Source organism: Micropterus salmoides, unplaced genomic scaffold, assembly GCF_014851395.1.
Source record: "Micropterus salmoides isolate LMB-PRFRI ecotype aquatic unplaced genomic scaffold, ASM1485139v1 Ms_hic_scaffold_7, whole genome shotgun sequence".
Lineage (NCBI taxonomy): Eukaryota > Metazoa > Chordata > Actinopteri > Centrarchiformes > Centrarchidae > Micropterus > Micropterus salmoides.
The window spans coordinates 19,452,610-19,477,529 of NW_024044459.1; the positions used below are offsets into that span (position 1 = coordinate 19,452,610).

The 24,920-nt window shown below is 38.2% G+C and overlaps 1 protein-coding gene across 1 annotated transcript; it reads right to left on the minus strand.

Moving 5' to 3' along the window:
* Positions 1–6,873: 6,873 nt before the first annotated feature.
* Positions 6,874–10,492, minus strand: ptger4a (prostaglandin E receptor 4 (subtype EP4) a). Its single transcript, XM_038704421.1, has 2 exons — positions 9,444–10,492; positions 6,874–8,949 (listed from the first exon to the last, which is right to left on the minus strand). Exons 1-2 carry the CDS (start codon positions 10,224–10,226, stop codon positions 8,434–8,436), a joined length of 1,299 nt encoding a protein of 432 aa, XP_038560349.1. The 5' UTR covers positions 10,227–10,492; the 3' UTR covers positions 6,874–8,433.
* Positions 10,493–24,920: the final 14,428 nt, after the last annotated feature.

The window sequence follows — 24,920 nt, forward strand, 5'->3', positions numbered from 1 at the left end:
TGGAACAGTTACTAGCTCACAACAAACAGTGGTAAATTGGACAGGTGACAAAAAAAGGTGAACTTTGAAATATTGAATTGATTTCTTTATGGCAGCCATCATGGAAGCCCTACTTTCCCTTGTTGTATAAATGGTGGGGTTAAAAGAGACAGAGTGCAACAGAAACAGATCCACAATCGATGTCTTCAATCCACTTATGCACTCCCTCACGTTGTGACGTCTTTGTCAGCTGAATGTGCGCTTAGACCCGACATCTGATATAGTGTGTGCAAGTAAGCACACTTATTCTCTGTTACCAGTAAAGCGCTGGTAAAGCACTTACATTCATGTTGATCCACGCCACCGACAATTAGTGGCCCTGGTCCGGGCAGTAAAAATGAGGACGGCGTCTCATTGCCTTTGGTGAGGGGCAGGGAACTGAACTCAAGAATCACAAGTAGAAGAAACCTGAGCTGTACAGACATTACCTCTTTAAACACACATACACACATGCAATACATATTTTATTATGATTAATAGCAGGAATGATTTTCAGAATCATTTGCTCATTAAATGCCCAGAAACACACTGTTCCCACTAATTTCTTGCCCTTTTGAAATAAGTGACTTCATAAAACATTTCAGGTTGACATAAAGTAGCTGATTTATGGCCTGTTGCTGTTGTTTTATCTTGGTAGACTAATTGACCCCTTCACTAAATCATATTTATCCAGTATACTGTACATTTCACCAGATTTTCCCATGAATTCCACTTGCAGCAGCAGCAGTATTAGACATGCAATGAGTGCACTTGCAGAAACTTGTGACTAAAGTTGCTGCCAATTCTGTACACAGTACTATCACAGTATCCTAAAAAGCATATAAAGTACAAATCACTGGGTCAAAACTGACGCAATCTGAGTAACCAAAGCAAAGCAATAATGCCCTAACTTTACCTAGCACCCAGTGGTAAAAAAACACCCAGTAGGCTACCCATGGGTTTTATGACCCAGTGTTTATGCTGTTGGTTTTTGTATTACTGTGGAGATATTTATTGTGGTTTTGAACTGTTACTGTGATCTACTCTAGCTCTTTTTCAATGTATATGGTCACTATTTGTTACTGATTAGTGTTAAAAATATACCTCAGAGTCTGTGATCAAATCAAGGGTCAAATCATGTTATGACAAGGGGACCAGATCATGGTGAAACCTAAACACAGATTTTATTTTGACAAGGGCGAGGTGGGTTTTTTCCCCTTCTCACAGTAAGTTCTGGGTGATGGTTATGTAACACAGAAAGAGGTTGTCGCCGGTTTTGATCGTTAGCAGGATCATGATCAGTATCAGTACTGTGGCCAACAAGTGACATAGTAAGTAGTGAGTGTGACCCTCAGAGAGAACCCAAGGTATTCGCCCTGCTAGAGTGCACTTGACCAAGAAAGACCACAAAACTACGCACAAATCCTTCCCCTGTCTTGCCTCTGAACTGAACAATTTTCACACACAGGTTGCAGAAGTTGTCCCGCGTGGGTAACAAGATACAGGGGGGTGAAATACAGAATATAAGAACAAGGATCACAATAGAGTATAACAAATATGTTCAGTAGGACATAAGGAAGATGAGACAAGGAAACAAAGTGATAAGAACAGCTGGGCAGGAATAGTAAAACGAGTGGCAGCTCAGATAAAATCTGGATATGCTTTCCGGTAAAAGTACGTTTTTAAAAGAGATTTGAAGGAAGAAGCCGACCCTGCCAGCCTAATTTTCTTCAGGCAAGTCGTTTCAGAGCCTCGGGGCCCTGACAGCAAATGCTCGGTCACCTTTTGTTCTTAGTCTGGCGCCAGGAATAGACAAGAGGCCCTTGCCAGAAGATCTTAGACCACGGGAAGGCTCATAAGGAGCTAAAATATCTAAAATATAGTCAGGAGCCAAGCCATGAATAGCCTTAAAAGTAATGAGTAAAATCTTAAAATCAATTCTAAAACAAACAGGGAGCCAGTGCAATGATGCTAAAACAGGGGTGATATGATCATATTTTCTTGTCCTAGTTAAGAGCCAAGCAGCTGAGTTCTGTACAGTCTGTAACCTATTCAGGTTTTTTTGATTAAGGCAAGTTTAGAGGCTGTTGCAATAATCAATGTGTGAGGAGATAAAAGCATGGATAACAGTTTCTGCATCTGTAACATTTAAAATAGGCCTTATTTTTGCAATATTTCTAAGGTGGTAAAAGCTGGACTGGACAAATTTAGAAACATGATGCTCAAAGCATAAATTACTATCGAATAACACGCCAAGATTTCTTGCAACAGGCTTCATGTGTTGTAGCAATCATAGTCAATAACAATCCCTTTCTCTGTGCAGTGGCAAAACAGATGAATCAATCAGCAGATAAACTCTATCCTGCAAACACTTGTTTTGCATCTGGCAAATCTTGTTTTTGGATTTAAAAAAATGTGTATCTGACATTTTGTGAAAGGATGAGGCTAATAAATGTGTTCATGTTCACTTAGCGAAACATTTAGCAAGTTGCATTGACAGTGGACTGCTGAGCAAACCAATTTCCTCATACTGTAGCCAATGCAGAGGCCAATGATGTTTTCATCATTTCAGTTTGTGATTAGTTAATGAAGATGGATTAATCAGATTCTCATTTTAAACTTTTATTTATTTAGGAACGTTTTGTAGTGAGAAAGGGATCAGAAACACTTTTGTCACCTCAGAATACTGAATTCCACTTGCAGCAGCAGTATTAGACATGCAATACTTTTTTGTTTTTTGTATTACTGTGGAGTTATTTATTGTGGTTTTGAACTGTTACTGAGATCTACTCTACAGTAGCTCTTTTTCAATGTATATGGTCACTATTTGTTACTAATTAGTGTTATCAATATACCTTTGCAATTTTGAATGTCATATTCACATCATTTCCTACAACTAACAATACTTTTGTGACAGAATTTCAGTTGTGCTTGTTGTTTCTAACACTGGGTCAAAATAACCATATAATAGTTTGGTTGTTCAAATAACAATAACACTGGATAAAAACAACAAATTATTACAGGCTAAAGTCTGTAGTTTTACCCCATGATTTTTAGTTTATCATATTTTAGTGTAGAAATTGTTTTCAAAGACCCTATGGTTCATAACCAAATTTGCTTTACTGCTCAATGTACAGCATGTGATTAATGAATTGGTTTGATACATTAATCACTGCTAATGGTGGCACCCAGAGTAACTGGGTTTGACTTATGAGGTGCTGAAATCTTGAAACAAATCAGGATATACGCAGCATTAAAGCCATCAACATTGTTTCAGAGCACCATTTGTTAGAAAACCTCAGTGGGACGGCGTAATCTGATTCCCAGGCAGAGCAGCAGTTGAATCTACAGCATCTGGAGAAGCTCTGTGGTCAAAATAACCTGTTTTGAAATAAATGATTATTGGTGCGGAGAAATGATGAGGGGGAATTATAGTGATTGCAGGGAATAATGATATTTTGACAAATGAAAGAGAAAAAAAAAACTGTATTAAAAATGCTGTAAAAAAATGCTGAGTGCTCCAAGAATTGCTGACTGAGGAGCAGAGTTGGCTAGGACGTTGACGCAAGCTGGGAAACGCTGCTGGCTTCCAGTATGTGTGTGAGCATGTGACTTTCTGCTGGAACACCTCACTGTGGACCTGAAAGTGTGTGCTTAAACAGTTTACCATTGCATTTTGTGTTCAAATCTGACAAAAGCAACTTTTAAACTGTCTCCCTGATGTAGTGGCCATTATTGTAAAAGAATAGTTTCACATTTGTGAGTCAGATGAGAAGATGAATACCAGTCTCACACCTATATGGAAAATATGAAGCTACTGCCAGCAGCCAGTTAGCTCAGCACCAACTCTGGCAACAGGGGTGAAACAGCTAGTTTGGCTCTGTCCAAAGGTAACAAAATTCGCCCACCAGCACCTCTTAAGCTCACTAATTAACACTTTATCAACACACATTTTGTTGTAATCTGTACTAAAACCAAAATTATGTGGTGGTTTCCTGAAACTTCCAGAAATTACTACGCCTGGCCAAGATATAGTCTGGCAGATAACTCAGTGTAACACCACAACATGTAGTTACTCTTAGGTTTTTAGACAATTTAAACAAACAAACAAAAAAGATATAATGTGTTAATAAGTAAACTTTAGATCCCATTTTCTTGTACTTGATACTGTACTTGGCTTGATGCTCTATCTTTATTTTTGTATTGTATCCTGTTCTTTTATTACAGTTTTGCATATTTGTAGGTATATAAGGGGATGACATACAACTGAGATCACAGGTTCGATTAGAAGCCAGAGTGTGGGAGGTGCATTGCAAGTGCCACTGACCGACTTACAATATTTCATTTGGACCCCCTGCCGTCTATTTCCTTAGTAATATGTAGTTTGTACACTCATTTCTGAATAAATATTACTGACTCAGTGAACTCTAAACGCCCTGAAATTATTTGACCTACTGTGGACTGTGAAAAACCCCTTGATAAATGTGACCCTCGCGAATACACCCACACACATATTTAATGACACACTCAGAACCATCGCCAGATGCTATAATGCTTTCATTGCTATTGGACATTCTCTCCTGCAAACACAATACAGTTCCTGGAAAAAAGATTTTAATCAGAAAGGTTAATCTTTAATCTACTTCTATTAAAAACTCAGCGCAACAATAAGGCAGTTTATTCTTTGGAGAAAACTTACTACTACTTCACTTCCCATTTAAATATGTATCTCTACATCTATCCATATATCTGTGTCTGATTGGCTTGCTGTCTGACAGGTCATCTCATGTGGTTAAGATTTTCCTAGTTGCTTGCGTATTATATAACAGCGGAGATCAAAGTCTCCAATTAGCTGCTGATTTCATGGGAACTAGCTGGTGTACATAAATCTGCTTGAAAATCTTTGAAATAAGTCGCTCTACATACTGTATATTTGTGTGGGATTTAACAAGCGGGTGACTAATTCCAAGCCTGGAGCTGTTCGCATTGCTGTCCCCTATACAAGGCTGAACACACAGCCAGGCTGCACTGAGCTACTTCAGATAATGTTTGTAGATTTAAACATAGATGTGATAATAAAGCCTAGGTTTACCAAAAAAGAAAAATACTGTCTATCTATTTTGAGTGGATCTGTTTCACTGGTTTTGAATTTTGTTGCTGCGTGTTCCGACCACAGTTTGGCTAATTAAAATAAGATAGATTAGGGTACATGTATCAATACATACATATAGTTTGGTAATCTTTCCAGGTGTTGGAGATTTGTACCTCTAGCTGTGCAGCTTAGACCAAGATATCCTGAATTTTAGTCCCTAGTAACGGTCCAAAAATGAGGATACTATACTTCCATAATGCAACGTTCCCTACTTACTGTCCAATTCCACACCTCCAGTTTGTAACGCAGGTGTTCTGTAAAACATTTGTTAATTAAAGCCCAAGCCCAGTTTTCACAGTTTGAGTATCACTCCTCATGATGAGTAAAGTGGTATCCAAGTGTGTCCCTTAATGAAGATGACTATAATTTCATTTGTGGTCCTCACAGCATTAGAAAATTACATTTCAACAGTAACATGTGTCAGTAATTCAGTGTTTCTCTGCATAAACCACAGACCTCACTGTGAACAGTTTTCTTTCTACAGTAAAAATAGTCCCAAACAAAACTGTCTGAGGCACCAGAAAAATCAGATCCTGGGAAAATAAAATCAAAATGGTCTGCTTGGTATGTGAGAAACTCTATTTTTGTACTTTAAGCCTTTAAGTGATCAAATTTATCACTAAACAAGGACTCATTGTTCTGTGAATATATTAGCACACAGATCATATTGCTTCATGGGTGTCACATGGACAAAAGATGAACTTCGCACTGATGTGAGAGAAACTACTCCACACACACTGTAGAGACTCCTGTTTTCTCTCTGAATTACATTTCATCTCTTTTCTCCATCACTCGAGGGGAAGAAGCACAGCATCTTATACCACCTTAAGACCATTTATCAGCTCCTTCATCAGTTCTGGCATATTTCCAGAGATTATTCTTTTCAACTAACGGTGACAGGAGACGAGGAGGAGCAGCAGGAGTTATCTGCTGTTTATCAGTGAGCACAAAGGGGACCGGGTGCAGAGCGTCACTGAAGGACCCTGCTGATGTAAAGCAGATTCACAGGTTACCTCCAATGTTTTAACAAGGTTCATGTCAAGTTGTATACGACTCACCACCTCCAACCTTAACAAAATTTACTGCTGATATTTGAGAGACCTGTGTTTTTTTTAAGGGGCCAGTGAGGCTATTCTGCAGCTTATTTAGTACTGATTGTGAATGTACACCTGTTGTCACAGATGTTCTCCCTTTATACATTTAATTAGACAGACAGACTCTGGTGAGAGCAGAGAAGATCAAATTGCTGAAAGAGTTTGTTCCATGCATCACAGTGTCACGCTACTGTACAAGCCCATTTTTCACAGTTTAATTCAATTAACATGTGTTGTTCCCAGAGTCTAGGGGATCCTCTGACACTCTGTCTTTTGGGCATCTATGCAGCGTGTTTGCCTAATCCACTGCATTGCTTGTTTGAGCCTAATTGAAATGAATTGGAGCCTTAAATTGTGTTTATTGTTTCAGGAGAGAAGCTATTTCTGCCAGGTCTACTTCCTGAAATCCTGATCCCCCCCCCATCACACTGTTTTGCTCTGTTTCTGTGTGTCTGAGGCTTTTTTGTACACTTAATTTCTGTAACCCTACCTCAGAATGTTGCATTTTCATTTATTTGCCTATAAACTTGGAAGCACTGGAAAAGTGGTAGCCAGTACTGAGATGATCTCACTAAACAAAACAAAAGATTTGTGTGAGAAACTTGGTGCTCATATTATTAACTTCCGCTTTATGTTGACAACATATAACATCATGTCAAAGGCCCTGTTTGCTCTGAAACAATACTGTGGTCGTTAATTTACAGCTGAACACACAGAAGTTCTCAGTTATTACTGCTCAATTTTAGCACACATCAAGTCATGTTTACTGATGTGAAAAAAAACAATGATAAAATAAATGTCCACAGATTTAATTCTACATTACAATACAAACAAAAATACAAAATAAGGTGCATCATTTGAAGACTAAAAATAAATTAAAAGACCTTGCTTAATAGGCCACACTCTACCTATTTTCATTATACTGTACAATCATGAGGGGCGTGATTCTCAGCATTCATGTGCACAAACAGGCTTGTCTAAAATAAACAGTAACAAGAGAAACGAGAAAGGCAAGAATGTAATCTGTGATATTAAGCAACACCTTTAAAAAAAATTAAGGTCGACTGCCTGCTTTAAAGCTGCAGAAACTAAGATATAAGCTTGTTTGTGTGGAAAAGCTCCTCGAACACTCAGGAGCTCAGGAGTTCAGTCTCTTATATAGACTGGTCAGACAGCAGCTGAAGGTGACAATTGACTAACATTATAAGACAATAAAATGGAAATTAGGGATGTAGACTTAGAACAAATGAGCACAAATACTTATTTAGGGTGGATAATCCCCTTAGAGTTGTGACTTATTAACTAGAACCTTCTCCTAGAGAAGAATGATTTTATTACAAATAATATTTTACACAACACTGATCATTTAAAAATACTTCTCAAGCTGACAGGGGTGTTGAAACATCTTAATATTAATTGAGCAACATCTGTCCACTGATTTACACCTCTTTTCAAAGTTTAACATTCCCTGTAAAAGTTTGGTGTTCATAACTATGGCACAGGAATCTTTGTACTCTCATTGCACGAGTTTTTTTTTTTTTATATGAGATGACATATCTGTGTGTATTCCAGGGCTAAGGAACAAAAACGTTGGTGTTCACCACATAATAATACTGCACTGTACATTAGTCATGGAACTAACACAACATGTCCTTCAAAAAGCAGTGTTCAATAGAGCTTGTTAAACAAATCAATCCTTACAATGGCAGCACACATGCCTGTGATTACCCATAGGGATCATATTCAATACTGTTTTCATTTACCATATTAACCACAAGCGTGTGACTCAATTATTCTCAACTACTGGCCTCATCTACTTTAGGGTATAGGTTTCCACAATGATTGAACAGAGAGGTTAAAATTAGTAGGGATAGCGTTTCCATCACTAACACTTGAGTCATGAAGAAGTGGGTCATCTCCACCAGCACCAGTTTTGGGCAAAATGACTGCTTACAATCTGCTTTCAAAGTCAGAGATAATCAACAGTTGGATAGTAGCTGGGTGCTAAAAGAGAGAAGACGGGACCATAATGCGCACAGCACTTCAAGTTTCTCTTCCTTTCCCTCTAAAGAGTCATTTATTATTTTTATGTGACTTCCCTCATATTCAGAGGTCTGTTTTGGAGAAGAATCTCCCTCAAAGCAATCTGTCTCCTAATTCAGAGTTAAGTCAGATGCATTTCTCCTCCACTGTCTCAGTGCTCAACGACACCTGAAGTGCTGGGTCTTTTGGGCATGGCAGGGCTAAAATGTCCCTGATGGTCCCTTCTCTACTCTGAACCTCAACGCTGCCTTGCTCAGACGAATATGAAGCTTGGGAGTTTCTGACTGATGAAGGTTGGGAACCAGAGAGTCTGCCTGCTTTGTTATTTCCAGTGAACACCTCCTTTCCCTCGGCTAGGTAAAGGAAGGTCTGGGAGTCTCGGTTAGAGATGACAGAGGAAGGTTGTTGAGCATCTGTAGAGTTGAAGTTCCCCTGTCTCTGTTGCCTCTGTGCGCCTATCTTGCAAAATAAGCACTTGATTTTCTCAATGAGCTTGAGGAGAACAGCCTTGCGGAGCAGGATGTAGATCCAGGGGTCAAGGATGGGGTTGAAGGAGGCAAAGCGTATGGCTCGTAGGTCAGGGTTTATCTCCAGCTGCTTTTCCACCGGAGTTTTATACAGCTGGTTTAAAAACACCTGAGCCTGCAAAAGAAGAGAGTACAAACTAAGTAGATGGATACATGTCTCAAACTATGTTTGCTGTTTGCTGTAGGTCTGTATATGTGAGGAAGAATGAGACACTAATAAACACATGGAGCACCAGAGTAGCAAAAGAGAAAAAGCAAGGAGGGAAAAATAATTTAATCTGAATAGAAATAAATTTGAACTTTACTCTCTAATCATTCACTTGGATTTGGATCCAATTGCATGAACAAATTGTTCCGTGTAAAAAAAAACTAAATTTCTGCGTAAAACGTGCATAATGGATAGAATGAGCAAAGACAAGAATAGTGGCTAAAAGGGGCAAGGGAAAAGTAATTTAGTACAAAAATTAATATATTGAAATTTTACTTTAGTAACTTCTACTTAGATTTGTATCAAAATGCATGACTAAAATGGCATTTGTGCAAACAAGAGCCGTGCGTAAAACATGCGTCGACTACTGGCCCACAGGGAGCAGAGAAAAGAAAACTTACAACAAGCGGGATGGAGCAGATAAGCACCACTGCCGACGTGCCTATGAGCAAAATGACCATCTGAATCTCTGCACCGGCCAGGCGTCCAAAGCTGCGTCCTCTCCTCCGCGGGTCCACATGGCGCCCCAGATCGGTTCCGTACGACATCCTGCGCACGAAACGCCTGTGCATCCGGATCAAAGCCGTGCACACCAGCACGTTACAGATAACAGTGGCGAGAATAAGAAAAGAGCTGAAGCCCGCATACATATAGGAGTAGGCGGCATCGCTGGTCTTGTTGCTCCTCCACTCTAAAAAACACCAAGTATCCGGGTATTGCTTCTTTACCTGTCCAAAGCCGATAATCGGTAGCGCGCAGAAAAGCGCGTTGGAGATGTAGATCGCCACGAGAGTCAACCCCGCAAGTTTTTGGTTCACGTTCTCATTGTAGAAGTAGGCATGGTTTATAGCGATGTATCTCTCCACCGACATGGCACAGATGATACTGAGCCCAGACAGAGAGAAGAAAAGCAGGGTGAATCCAAAGTACTGGCACAGCGGGTCCTCTCCAGGCCACGTTCCTTTCACGTAAAGGGCGATGGTGACCGGACTGGCCAGCAGCGTGCCCAGGAGATCCGTGACTGCCAGTCCACACACCAGCGTGTAAAACGTGGTTTCTTTCTGTTCTTTGCGAGATTTACAAAGAACCACGATGGCGATGACATTCCCAACCACCCCGAAAATGAACATAATAGAAGGAATGGTCGGAACCATGCTCCCCCTCGTTATCGGTTCATTACCCATTGATGTCCTTTAAGCGCAGTTCAAGACGAATGAAACAATTTCTCTTAACGCCAGTGTTTCCAGTCCAGAGCAGGAAACACATTTGCACGTGAAATAATCCTGAGCAACATTTTAAAAATCAGGGGGAAAAAGTTTCTTATCTTAAAACCAACTTCTAAACGTTCACCCCCCCCCTTCAGAGCAGCTGCTGCTGTGGCTCCCGGCAGTTCAGTGGAGTTTTTGGTTTCACGTCTTCAGCTAACTTTGCAAGACAGAGAGCAGATTTCACTCACCGGTACAGAGAGATGAAAGCAGGCAGCAGACACCAATGACTTCATTGAATATGGCTCTGCCTTCAAGCTTCCTGCAGGGTTCAGCCCCTCCTCTTCATTTCACTTCATCTTGTCAGATGTTGTTCAGTCTGGTGCAGGAAAGGCCATATTTTGTAACACCATCACACAGAGGTTAACCTAGCTTAACCTCACAGCAAATCTTGTACAACATGGTTTATTCTTATGAAGTTAAAAAAGTGAGCCCCTAAAAACCATTAAAAATTTAATTGAATTTCCCCTTGTGAGATTAATATAGTATGTCTTCTAAAATGTAAATTTGTGTTTCCATGGCAGGCAAATGGAAACAAGCAAAATCATTATTGTGTTTACATTATTTTTTAGTGGAGGCTTTTATCCAGAGCAATTAGTCAGTTTTACATTTTCACCCAGGAGGACAGTCCTGCATATGACTCCCAACTTGCTGTAACACTCAAAGAAATTCGGTTAAAGGTTATACTACATTGATTTCCTGACAATCATCTCACAGGATTGATTTGGGACTCTGTATTTGTTTGTTTCATAATTATGGATAAAAATCAACAAAATGTCAAATGGCTCTGATCAGTCACACAATTAATTGTTCCCGTAGACCAAATTTCATGCAAAAATATTCATGAACCTGTCAGGACATAAAGTCAAACAAACAGTCTCAGTACAAATACATCCCTGTTAATGAAACATTGGTGGGCTGTTTCAGTGATCATGTTGTTATAACATTTTATCAGGCCATTAACATTCAGTCCTCTAATACATTTTGTTTCAATCAAAACACACAAATGACTACAATATACTGTAATTTCTGCCCATAATTTGTCGTAGAGCAAATAAACACAATGTCCTGCTGAGAGACAGTGATGACGCCAGTGTTCCCGACATGATGGCAGGTCTTGTGACTTGTGATTATTCACTCTATGTTGCATGGACTTAAATTTTTCTTTATTGACATGAATGTCAAAGAACAATACTGCCAAAGCTTAAAAGATCATACAAAAGAACAATTCATTTCATGCAGATCATTAAATAAATTAAATACAATAAATAAAACAGTAAAAGAGTGTGTTTGTGTGTGTGAATCTGTCTCCTAAAGAAAAATCCTGAAATCAGATTTCACTATCCAGACATGTGGACCTCCAGAATGAAAAGAAGAATGCAAAGATCTCCTGCCTTTGTGCAAACCCCTTTACTTTTAATATAACCTTTTACAGGATTGCACACTGAGAAGCACTTGTACACCCCTAACAGAGCTGTAGAGAATTGCATTTTGCTTTGTCTCCTGTGAGACTCGACCTATGTAAGCACAAGTGGCAGCACAATGCCGCTGTACAGAAACTTAGTTGGTGAGTGAGGAAGGAATCCTACAGCATCTTTGATTTTGTATGACTTTATATGACTTTAATGGGAACAGACTCTTGATAGCTGAAGGCATCCTTTTTGGTAGCTTTGTTACCTTGTCTACTTGTATTGTAAAATAATGTAAACAGGGAAGAAGTTCATAACATAACTGTCCTTGGAATATCATTACACAGTAAAGTTTGTTAGTCAACATGCCGCATTATTCTTTCACCTCTACTTAGTTTTGACTAAGCTCTGATCACGATGTCTAGAGAAATATCAGATGAGAACAGCTCAACATCGTTGTAATTATTAGACAACAAACATGATCTTCAATCATCAATAATTAGTTTAAATGTGCCCATTGTACTGTTTAGCAAAAAAGGCTCATACAACAGGATCGTCAAACACACAGTCAGTGTGATCTATCCAGGGGCGTCACTTTGTGTTGAAAAGTGGTGGGGACATTTTAGGGCTCTATATTACGGGTGTGACAAACACTCAGTCCACAATATTGGAGAGCAAGACAAGATGATATTATATATATATATATAGATATATAAATAGTAAGATTTTGAGAATTAAACTCTCAATTTCCTGCATTCTAGAGACATTTTCTGCACCAATTTATGGTGGAAATGTCTTTATTTATATGAAGGGAAACAAAATTCATGTGGCCGGTGACAATTCGAACTATAAAAATATTATCGAATATAATGCAGTAATCAGTAGCTTGTTTTTTAGCCTAAGTTACTTTTTTTGGACAAGGTAGATCTGTTTCTTCTATATTTACAATGCAGTTTATTCATTCATATTGTGCAATTAAACCTTTCTTATAGAATTTTTATTTGTTATTTAACATTTCTTGTTGCAAGCTAATTTTCAGAAAACTTTTAGCAAATGTTTTCAAAAAGTGGTGGGGACATGTCCCCAGCGTCCCCAGTGCAAATGGCTATGTGATCTATTAAATACTATTGTAATAATAATAAAGTAATTGAGTAATTTTAATACATTTACAGCTTGAAATCTGTTTCTTTGTTTTACAGTTCAACTAAACAAATGTAATTTTTTCCGTATATTAATTGTTTGTTCTTAATGATTTCCATGACTTTTATATGTAAGTATGACGGACCACAATCAGGACTTGCTTTGAGAAACAGACTAGCTCTGCCACCAGCATCACCATGCCCAGGTGGGTGGGGTTTAGCTGTGCTGATGATGTCAGCAGTGGGCAGGGGAAACACTTGTGACTGGAGTTTGCTTGTCTGTGGCCTTTGTGTGATGTACTCAACCCTAAGTGTCGGTTGCATCATTTGTGGAAAAGCAGCATGGGCGTGTTGTCTAAGCAGTAGGATTTTCAGTACATAATCTTGGACAAGTACAGATCTGCTTGAGTAAAAAAAGTACAAAGTAAAAAAGTACTGCGACCGCTTTCACAGAACATGTTGAACTCTGAGGAACTGAGACCTTGAGCCCCGCTGTCTGACGTCATCCCACTCGACTGACCCTGTGCTCTTGGAAAACACACTTGTTGTTTTCTTTGTTGCCAATTTCTGGTATTTATTTAAATACTGTAGGCTACAGAAAAGGGGGAAACCCTCTGTGATTATGCACGTAGTATAGCCTTGACAAAACAATATTTTCTTAAGCATACCATTCATATGTACGACTTTAAACATAGTTGGCCTTAACATGTCAGTCCTCTGAGAAACAGCTGTTATGCAATGTGTTTGTATGCCATCCTGTGCGTATGTATAAAATATGATTTCAGCCTCCTGTTGTGGATTTCTGTACGTGGATGTCTAGTTTCAAGCCTTAGAGAATGTTCTGTAAGTAGATTTGAAAGATTAGTCTCCTCATGAATGTGCTTTTCCTGGATTTGTTCGTCACAGTCAGATAACCTGCAGCGTGGTCGCAGTAATGACCGCGGGTGGTCATTACTGCTGAAAGAATCAGTTTTCCTGTGAATAAAACTCTAGCTTATGTTCTGTAAATAGACAATCACATAGCCGAGTGGGTCTTTCTGTTTGTACATTTGTTTGTTTTTTTGGTGGAGTTTGAAGAAAGCAAAGAAAAAAGAACTTCCCAAACATAGCATTTATTCCAAGGTTTTAATTCATGTGCCAAACAATTACTACATTGTGTCTTGGAAAGGTTTTGTTGCCTCTATAGACTCCTATATCCTCGAAATAGTGCCAGCTGGGTTATAACACCATAATTTTTCTCCTGTAATAGTTTTTAGGGATTTGTTTGTTTCTTAGAACAAGAAGGACAATTACACTAAAGGAGAAAAACTAGAAATGCACTTACAGGTGTATGTGGTGCACTGTATCGGGAACAGTATGTAGGCGTAGTTCTGGATGATTTCCCTTGCAGCAATGCGTCTGTTTTGGTTTAATGCTGGGGTTGAGCCTTTGATTTATCACCCAAGATTATGGTTTGCCGAAGGCCTTTTTGTTTAGAAGAACTGCTACCTGTAGAGTATAACATGATCTTTTTGGACATGTTCAGACACATTCGAAGCTTTTAGGGTGGGTCAAAGAAAACAAACTTCATTCCAGGTGTAATTCTACAAGTCCAGTGCAGGGATGCAGTGCTTTCACACCCACCCATTTCTTAACTGACTCTGTATAAGCACAAATCACCTTTTGTCAATTAATTGACTTCCACACATGCAGATGATTTAAACTTATGACTTATGGCAATAATTAAAGCAGACATGATATTCACTGTGACTGATTAGGTGTTTCAATCAAGCTTCAAGCAAGCAGAACAGTCAATTCAATTCAAATCAGCTTTATTGGCATGAATGTATAACAACAGTATTGCCAAAGCTACATATAAATCACTTAAGAACAATCATGATAAAACAGTCTCACCATAAGGTCTATTAAATAGCTGTTCTGGAGCTTTTGATCATATCACATGATCTGTCTCATCAGACAGACTTTACCCAGTTTTAGAGGAATTATTGATGTTCAATTTTGTATTTTTCCGAGCTCTTTCCTCTACAGATTGGCTTAAAGGAAGTTCAATATTTTGGAAACAGTCAGCTAGTAATAAATAAAATCTACCTACCTGCATCCCTAAAACTCATAAATAAACATGTCATATCTTGTTTGTTACCAGGGTTACTGGTGTTGTTTTTACCTTGTGAGTCATCGTGGCAAAATGTGGTCCTCAAGACACCTACTTTAGCTGGAACTACCACAAAAACGATTTTTGAGTAGTTTGGTGTTTATTTGTCTGTTGGTGGACAAGATGCAGTCCCAAAACTTTACAGGTGTGTGGTTGAGATCAAAATGAAGGCCGAGTTCGAAGCCCCCACTTGGCCCACATTTGTTTTAAGCTACAGAATTATCTTTACCAAGATAGCAAGGTCCAGATAAACAAAAAGAAAACATTTGGCTTAAGCATACAGTTTAATGTAGATACAATTCAACCTTTATTGTAACAACTAACAACGGCAACTGAGTCCCCATCTACACTACTCCATTTTAGTTTAAAAACGAAGAATAACAACGAATACAATCTCCGTCCACACCAGCATTTCAGCTGCATATCACAGAGTTGATCTCCGTCTATACTAAATACTGAAATACCTTCTATACAGAAAACGCACATCTAGTGGCCGTTCACTAAAACTCTATCCGAAGTTTCAAAACGAAAAAAGGGGGTAGGCGGGATTTTCAAACTTAATTTTTGCTGTTTTAGTCTGGACAGGAGGTACAAACGTAGCAAAAGGTCTCCGTTTTAAAAACGAAATCGAAGTAATGTGGATGGGGCCTAACCTGATACATTACACTATTTTAAGCGTTTCAAAAAGAGCGGTTAACAGACTAACATCACTTCATTAGTGGAGTCACCCATCTTGACTGCAGTCTGGGATTCCCAGCATCTCTGAGAATATCCCAGGTGGACGGGTTGAGAACACTCTGTCTGCAGCTTGTTTTTAAATGTAAAGTTTAGATAGAGTTTGGTTGTGTTTATTCTGGGGTCTGGTAGATTTGCAGATAACATCCGTATGTGATCTCAGACAGCATAACAAAGCTGCAGCGCAGCGAATCAGATGTAAACTGTTTGGAATGGCACAGAGTCTGACATGTGATGCCAACATGAAAACAGAAACACTTTGTCTGCTTTTGTGAGATTATTCACTGCAGGTATTTGATAAAACTGTCATATAACTGAATATTGTGTATTGTTGATGCAGTTATTAAATGTACTCATATCTTATCTTTGACATCTCGAAAATATGGATTCACTGTACACAACCACTGTCAATATGAATAATCTGAGCATAAAACATCCATCTAATGTCAAGATCCCTGTTCATACTGTTATTGACAGTCCTCATTTGGCATACATCAAACAAAGAGAGCAGAGTTTACCCTTGAGGCTGCAAGACCTGCCACAACACCAAAGCTACCTCAAGCTTGTTCAAGTCAAAATGACAAAAAACACTAATGTGCACTTTGCATTTAACTTACAACTTTACAGTCAATTTGACTGACCTTCCAGCAAGATGGTTTATCCCTTAAGAGTGTATGACTCATATCATAGCAACAGTCAAACAGCAACATTATGGGAAGTTGCTGTAGTGAGTCCTACATCACTGCACATTGTTGTATAAATGTACCATCTAAACTACACTTAGGGCCTCTTACTGCTAATGTTGACCAGACGACCCTAGCTGCCCATTAGGGCACAATGGAAAATGAACATGCATGATGTTATATTGATGAAAATATATTAAGGCAAATAGAGTAAACCTTACCAAATGAGCAAAAAAAAACAAACTAACTCTGCATCTCATTTAATCAGCTCATATATATTCCAACTACTGAGTTTGTGAATTAATTTTGGACACACTGGGTGCGGTATGTGAACCTATAGTTTCATTTAAATTACTGACGCATATGTCAAAATTTGTATTTTGTGACTTGCAGCCTCAGTAACTAACTAAAGAGCAGCTTCTTTCCTCAGGCTGAGACTCCTCAGCTTCACCACATCCTCTGCACACCACTATAAATAAATTTCACCTCTACATGTTGTACAAGTACAAGACCGCATACTGTTCAATTTATTGCACTGTATCTATAAAATATTACATGGAACTATTCTGTATTGCCTGTGTTGCACATTATAACAACCCTGTTTTAATATGATGATTAAATGCACCTTGTACCTCAAGTTTTGTTATTGCACTATAACTTGTTTATTACACTAATTTTGCACATTTTTGTGTGCATAAATAAATATATATATGTAACTATATATTGTACTTGTAAATATTATTAAGCTTTGCTTTTCATTTCTTCCTATAGTGCTACATTTATATACTTTGTTTTTTTAATTTCCTATTTGAGTGTTTAGTTCTATTCCAATTTAAATATTTGAATATGTTTATACATTTAATGTGTATGTAGCATGGAGGCGGCTCTAACTGCATTTTATTGTGCAATCCTGTATTGTATAATGACAATAATGCTGAACCTCTTTCTATTCTGGCACTAGTGTTGGTTTCAGTTGAACATTATGTTGCTAGTAGCAACCACAACTGGCAGCGGTCCATATCAGATCAAGTTTAACTGATGTTGTGACTGTCAACGACTTTGTCAGCTCTGTGACACATTAAATATTGACACTTTTTATCTACCCAAATACCCTTGTTGTAGCATTATCTGTAGGTACTCTTTTGTTATAGCTGTAAATTGTGATTGTTCAATTGTTAATTTAGTCAGTTTACTACTGATCAAGCGAGCCATTATATTAGCTGTCTGAGGCTAAGTATCTAACTGTTAATTTGCTGTTGGCCTAATTGTTGATGTTGTGCATTTTACTTTAACTTTTGTTGACCCCGTGCGAATGTTTACAAGATTAATTACTGTGTCGTACTTCCTAATGAAGACTTAAAGGAATAGTTATTTTAGAAAATATGCTCATCCACTTGCCGAAACTTTGTAGTGAGAACAGCGGGATGAACGTCTCATCATATTCGCACTCTGCAGAATTCAATGGGAGGAGCTTTGAATGAAACTTTGCTCAGATGTGGGGTAGCTGTATTCCTTCCTTCCAAATGGTTAATGTGCCGAGTTAGAAACATGCCACACGAGACAAGAACTTTCCACCACGTAGTCTTGTCACAGTAATGGAACAACAGCTCTTTGGTCAAAGAGTCAAAGAGTGTAGCCTACAGAACTCCTCCTGCCTTAACCTCCTATCACCCCCCACATACCACCCACACACACAAACACCTCTCTCTTTTTCTTCTCAACCCCTGATGTGGCCTGAGATAGGGGCTGCTAGTCACCTATCATAAAAGTCACAAATGCATGACTAAGTTAAGTAACTGTGGAAAATTATTTCCTTTAGCCAAGTGAATTAAGGTAAATTAAGATCACTAATAAGCAAACGTTTCTCATGTGTTTCTTGGATGAATAGTCCAACCTGATCTGTGTTCGAGGTAAAAGGGATGAAATATTAATCCAGGAATTTTAAGAGGTCATATTATGCTTTTTGGCTTTTCCCCTTTCCCCTTTTCCCCTTTCTTTTATTGTGTTATGTTGAAAAACAAGTCCACCCTAATGGGAGTTACCATCTCCCACAGAAAACACTGCTCCTGAACTGCCTGAAAACAGCTCAACAGATAGGTTACGGAAGTAAAGGCTTGACTACAGGTTTGTGCAGCGGTGTTCAGGAGAGAGAGAAAGAGGGGGCGAGGAGATGCTGCACAAATATATGCTCCTAACATTGCCATGTACTGACAATGGAACGAATAAATATGCCAATATCATGTGAGTAGGACTGCATTTCCAAATATTAGGTAAGCAAAATAAATGTTGGTTAACCTTGTGCCACCTATTAATAGTGCTGAAGATGATGTTTTGAAGGCTAAATAGTATTTGGAATCACCTCAACAGCTGATTAGTCAAGAATGTCATGTAAATGATTGAATGATATGCGGAAATAGTTGTTGGTTAAACTGTTTTTGTTATGTTGTTGTAAGAACTATAGTATTTCATATTGTGAATTACTTTTGTCTGACATAGTGAAGTATGCTAATTTGTACAACTTAACATTGTCTTTAATTTTTTCTCATCCTTGCTTAAAGTCAGTTCTCAATGTAATGTTTTTCTTAAACAAGCCTTTGAGTGCTTTGGTGTTTAACTGAAGAGTTGTTTTCTAGTAACATGAAGCGTTGCGATTTTGATAGCTTGCTATTTCCTTTTTAAAGTTTCATCTGGCCAACATAATTATTCAAGCCTAGCTGAAGAAGTTGGTGTAGCCAATATATTTTATTCGACAAGCTACAACTTCACAGACTCGACAGAAGCAGACTCAACATCTGTGTTCAAAGGTTAGAACTGAAGAAAATTTAAATCCTGCATCTCCCTGAGAACTGTGCCTGCAACGTCTTGGTCCGGACCTTTGCCATTGGATCTGGAACAAGACAGACCAACCGGCTCGGAGACCTCGTCTGCCCGGTGACCACCTGCTGTGAAACTGTCACCTCGGAGCGTAACCTGCAGCAGCATTTCTACAGGAGGGAGACTGCACAGTGGATTGAACCCGGTACTTTGGTAAACCAGTGGGGACATCTTCCCTTTGCTGGCAATTCAACAAGTACACTAAACCTCAGCTTTGTTGTGATCAAGAGCTGGTGTTGAATAAAACATTTAAATTCCCATTTAGAGAAGTTAATTACCCTAGTGTTAAGTTAATGTCTCACCATTTTTGAGGATAACAAAAATGGTTGGTGGCCCAAACATGAATATTTTAAAAGAGATTTAGTGCAACAATTAGACTGTAGTACGTAATGTTACTGTAATTTACTGGATGGGTCTTCCACTGGTCCTCCATCCTGCACCTTCATGTAAGTTACAATGGTGGAGAAGCTGTGTACCCGAGAATCGGTAAAACAACAATAAATCTAAATTGAACGTTAAGACGCAAACACACGGCAGATCTGTGCAAATCTAGCTGGCTACCCCTGCTATGCATCACCTTGGCTAGTATAAACAAATCACTCCACATTTGCTTTGTCCAGTTACGTCATTTCTCACACTTTGACATAATACCAGTGTTCCACAGAATAGTAATATGGATTGCGTTAGCTGGTGAAGTAATGTGGCAAACCATAACATTAATATGTTAATATAAATTAATATTATAGTATTTTACAACAGATAATGTTAGCAACTACTCAGCATTAGCCAGTTTTTATACACAAAACAAAGCAGAGGTCTCTCCAAACTCCTTTCTGATGTTGACCATATTTTCGCCCAGTGTTGATCTGATTCTCGTTTGGGCTTCAGCACATAAAACTTGCTTGTTGTTTTTTATCCTCATGTGGAGTTTGCGTTTTTTAGGGGACTCCATTTCGTTAGCTGCGGTGTTGTCGCTGTGTGTATGGTTCAGAATCAGTAGGCAAGACACTCAAGAGTGCACAGGCAGAAAATCTGACCTGATTTCTTTACACAGGACACTGAATAGTGGCTGTTCCAAGGCACCAAGAAAGCAGGGTTGTGGTTTATGTGAGGTTACAACCCGTTCACAAAAAGAACATGAAGTGATTTATTGATGAGTGTCTTTTTTTAAATGTTAACTGTAGTTTGTGTTTCTTCACACCTACATTTACTTCAATTTTCTTATCTTTAATTATATTGTAATTTTTTTTTTTTGTACATTTGCATAATTTTACCTCTAAATATTTTTATATTTAATTTATATTTTTTTATTTTGTTAATGTGAAATTCCTTTTGTCTATGTTAGAACACACAAACTAAAACCATTTGGTAAGTACTTTCTGGGATCATGATTCATACGATGATCATAAGAAAAAAAATGTGGAGAGCCGATGAAACATTAACCACAAATTATGACACTAATGTCTTACAAGATCATTTCTTTTTTGGACACATTTAAACAATCACATGTGATACATTGTTCTCTTGATGCAATTAGTCTTGTCTTATCTTTTACCTTATTGCACCACCCTTTACCAATGAAACTCCTGCTGGCAATTTCTCATCAGCAAACCCCACATGCTGCTATCATTCAGCGAGAGGGAAAATGAGGATTATTCTTATTCGTGCTCATCAGCCCAGTGGGACAGCTGTGAAACGTCTTGCCAAATACTTGCTAAACACTCAGACATGTGTTTTATCCATGTGTTGGGTCAATACTCTTTCAGAAAGCTCTGTTGATAAAATGATGTGGCATTGAGTGGTCAGAGGTTGAGAGAGATACTGGAAGTCAGGACCAGAGCATCAAATATCCTAATAAATAGCAGGGTTGTGTTTGTACAAGAGCCATCTGTTATACAGTACACATTCTGTAATGTAGTTGGATATCAGACCAGTCTTTAGACAGAGGAGCCTTCAGTTGTTTGGTTACTTTGTTGGGAAAAAACACCAAAAATCAAGCTACAGACTCAACTGCAAATTTTACGTTCAAAGCAAGTGCTAAATGCAAATAAATATTCCTCACAGAACTGATGCCCTCTCTCTCTCTCTCTCTCTCCTAAACAGCCTGCATATGGCCTCTGATTCATAAACAAGCAATGTGAGGACATCCTGTCTTCACTTTCTCCTTCTGAGCATAAATAAACCATGCCAGGACTCAAGAGATGACATCAAGTGACATTCAGTGACAACGGCCCCGTTTTATAACTGACCTGGACCCTAAAGGTCTGATAACCTCACCACGACTCAGAGAGGACACTAAAAAAGTTAAGTGACAGTTGACCAATTTATGACCCTCACTAATGTATCTTAAGGATGATATCTGGACTTTGTCAATAACCCATCCAGGCAACAAGGAACAAAAGAAACCAACTTTGCATTTTGGCCTTTTATTGTGGCCAGCCTGAGGCACACCTGTGTAATACCCATGCTGTCTGATCAGCATCTTGATATGCCACACCTGTGAGGTGGATGGATTATCTCAGCAAAGGAGAAGTGCTCACTAACACAGATTTTGACAGATTTGTGAACAATATTTGAGAGAAATAGGCCTTTTGTGTGCATAGAGAAAGTCTTGGATCTTTGAGTTCAGCTCAAGATGAATGGGGGCAAAAACATAAGTGATGCGTTTATCATTTTGTTCAGTGTGTATATACACACACAGTGCCTTGCGAAAGTATTCGGCCCCCTTGAACTTTGACCTTTTGCCACATTGCATGCTTCAAACATAAAGATATAAAACTGTAATTTTTTGTGAAAAACCAACAACAAGTGGGACACAATCATGAAGTGGAACGAAATTTATTGGATATTTCAAACTTTTTTAACAAATAAAAAACTGAAAAAAATTGGGCGTGCAAAATTATTCAGCCCCCTTAAGTTAATACTTTGTAGCGCCACCTTTTGCTGCGATTACAGCTGTAAGTCGCTTGGGGTACGTCTCTATCAGTTTTGCACATCGAGAAATTTTTGCCCATTCCTCCTTGCAAAACAGCTCGAGCTCAGTGAGGTTGGATGGAGAGCGTTTGTGAACAGCAGTTTTCAGTTCTTTCCACAGATTCTCGATTGAATTCAGGTCTGGACTTTGATTTGGCCATACTAACACCTGGATATGTTTATTTGTGAACCATTCCAGTGTAGATTTTGCTTTATGTTTTGGATCATTGTCTTGTTGGAAGACAAATCTCCGTCCCAGTCTCAGGTCTTTTGCAGACTCCATCAGGTTTTCTTCCAGAATGGTCCTGTATTTGGCTCCATCCATCTTCCCATCAATTTTAACCATCTTCCCTGTCCCTGCTGAAGAAAAGCAGGCCCAAACCATGATGCTGCCACCACCATGTTTGACAGTGGGGATGGTGTGTTCAGGGTGATGAGCTGTGTTGCCTTTACACCAAACATAACGTTTTGCATTGTTGCCAAAAAGTTCGATTTTGGTTTCATCTGACCAGAGCACCTTCTTCCACATGTTTGGTGTGTCTCCCAGGTGGCTTGTGGCAGACTTTAAACGAGACTTTTTATGGATCTTTAAGAAATGGCTTTCTTCTTGCCACTCTTCCATAAAGGCCAGATTTGTGCAGTATACGACTGATTGTTGTCCTATGGACAGAGTCTCCCACCTCAGCTGTAGATCTCTGCAGTTCATCCAGAGTGATCATGGGCCTCTTGGCTGCATCGCTGATCAGTCTTCTCCTTGTATGAGCTGAAAGTTTAGAGGGACGGCCGGGTCTTCGTAGATTTGCAGAGATACTCCTTCCATTTCAATATTATCTTGCACAGTGCTCCTTGGGATGTTTAAAGCTTGGGAAATCTTTTTGTATCCAAATCCGGCTTTAAACTTCTCCACAACAGTATCTCGGACCTGCCTGGTGTGTTCCTTGTTCTTCATGATGCTCTCTGCGCTTTAAACGGACCTCTGAGACTATCACAGAGCAGGTGCATTTATACGGAGACTTGATTTCACACAGGTGGATTCTATTTATCATCATTAGTCATTTAGGTCAACATTGGATCATTCAGAGATCCTCACTGAACTTCTGGAGAGAGTTTGCTGCACTGAAAGTAAAGGGGCTGAATAATTTTGCACGCCCAATTTTTCAGTTTTTTATTTGTTAAAAAAGTTTGAAATATCCAATAAATTTCGTTCCACTTCATAATTGTGTCCCACTTGTTGTTGATTCTTCACAAAAAATTGAAGCCTGAAATGTGGCAAAAGGTCAAAAAGTTCAAGGGGGCCGAATACTTTCACAAGGCACTGTATATATATATATATATATATATATATATATATATATATATACACACACACATATACACACATATATATATATATATATATATATATACACACACATATACACACACATATATATATATATATATACATACATATACACACATATATATATATATTTATATATACATATATACATATACACATATATATACATACATATATACATATACATACACATATATATATATATACACACATATATACACATATATATATACACACACATACACATATATATATATATACACACATATACATACACATATATATATATACACACACATATATACACACATATATATATATACATATATATATATATATACATACATATATATATATATACATACATATATATATATATACATACATATATATATATATATACATACATATATATATATGAGGTATAAAGAGGCTAGGAATATTTGTTGTAGTGTAACATGGTAAGGGGTAAACTCCCAATGTCATGTTGAGATATTTTTTATATATTAGTCACAAATTGATCCTATTACTTCCTTCTAAACGATTTAAGGTGGAAGTTTTTGATTGAAACGTTGACGCAAACATTTTAATAGCTGGAAAAGGTTATGTAAATCCGCTGATTATGACAAATTAACAGGAAAATGAATCAGACAGCAAATAAATCAAATTTATAATTGCCGCTGCACATCTGACGGATTTATTAGTGTTTAATATGTGAGCAATACACCAATTTCAGACACAGAAAAGCCAAGTATACCCTCAAAACAAACAGACAGATAAATGAAATTTGATTTGTTTTCACTTATCTCTTTAAAATGTTAAATATGAAGATGCTGACCTTGATGAATAATGAAAGATCAATAAACATTTTTCGCTGAAGACTCTGGCCAAGAGCAACACAACCAGGGGCATCTTATCCTGTAATCTGCTTGACAGAAGAAGACAGACACAGTGGTATCCCCTCTCTGATATAAATCACACACAAAAAACAAAAAAAAGAGGAGGGAAAAGCGTAACATGGTTTGTATTTACATGACAAGGATAAACTGCAGTCATGGGAAGATAAAAACCTCTGCTACAAGTGGTTAAAAATGTGTGAATCTGGCTTTTAGAAGAATGTTCTGTTTAGAGTGGACAGTACGTACTAAACTAATCACTAGTAGAATAGATGATGACATGCTGGCTTTATTATACATTTTACCAGCTGAAGTGTCTTTAATCTACAAAAAAGGTTTTGGTGGTAGAGATAAATGGTTTGTACAGTAGCATTTGTTCTGTATCCAGGCTGATAATGTCTAATGCATTC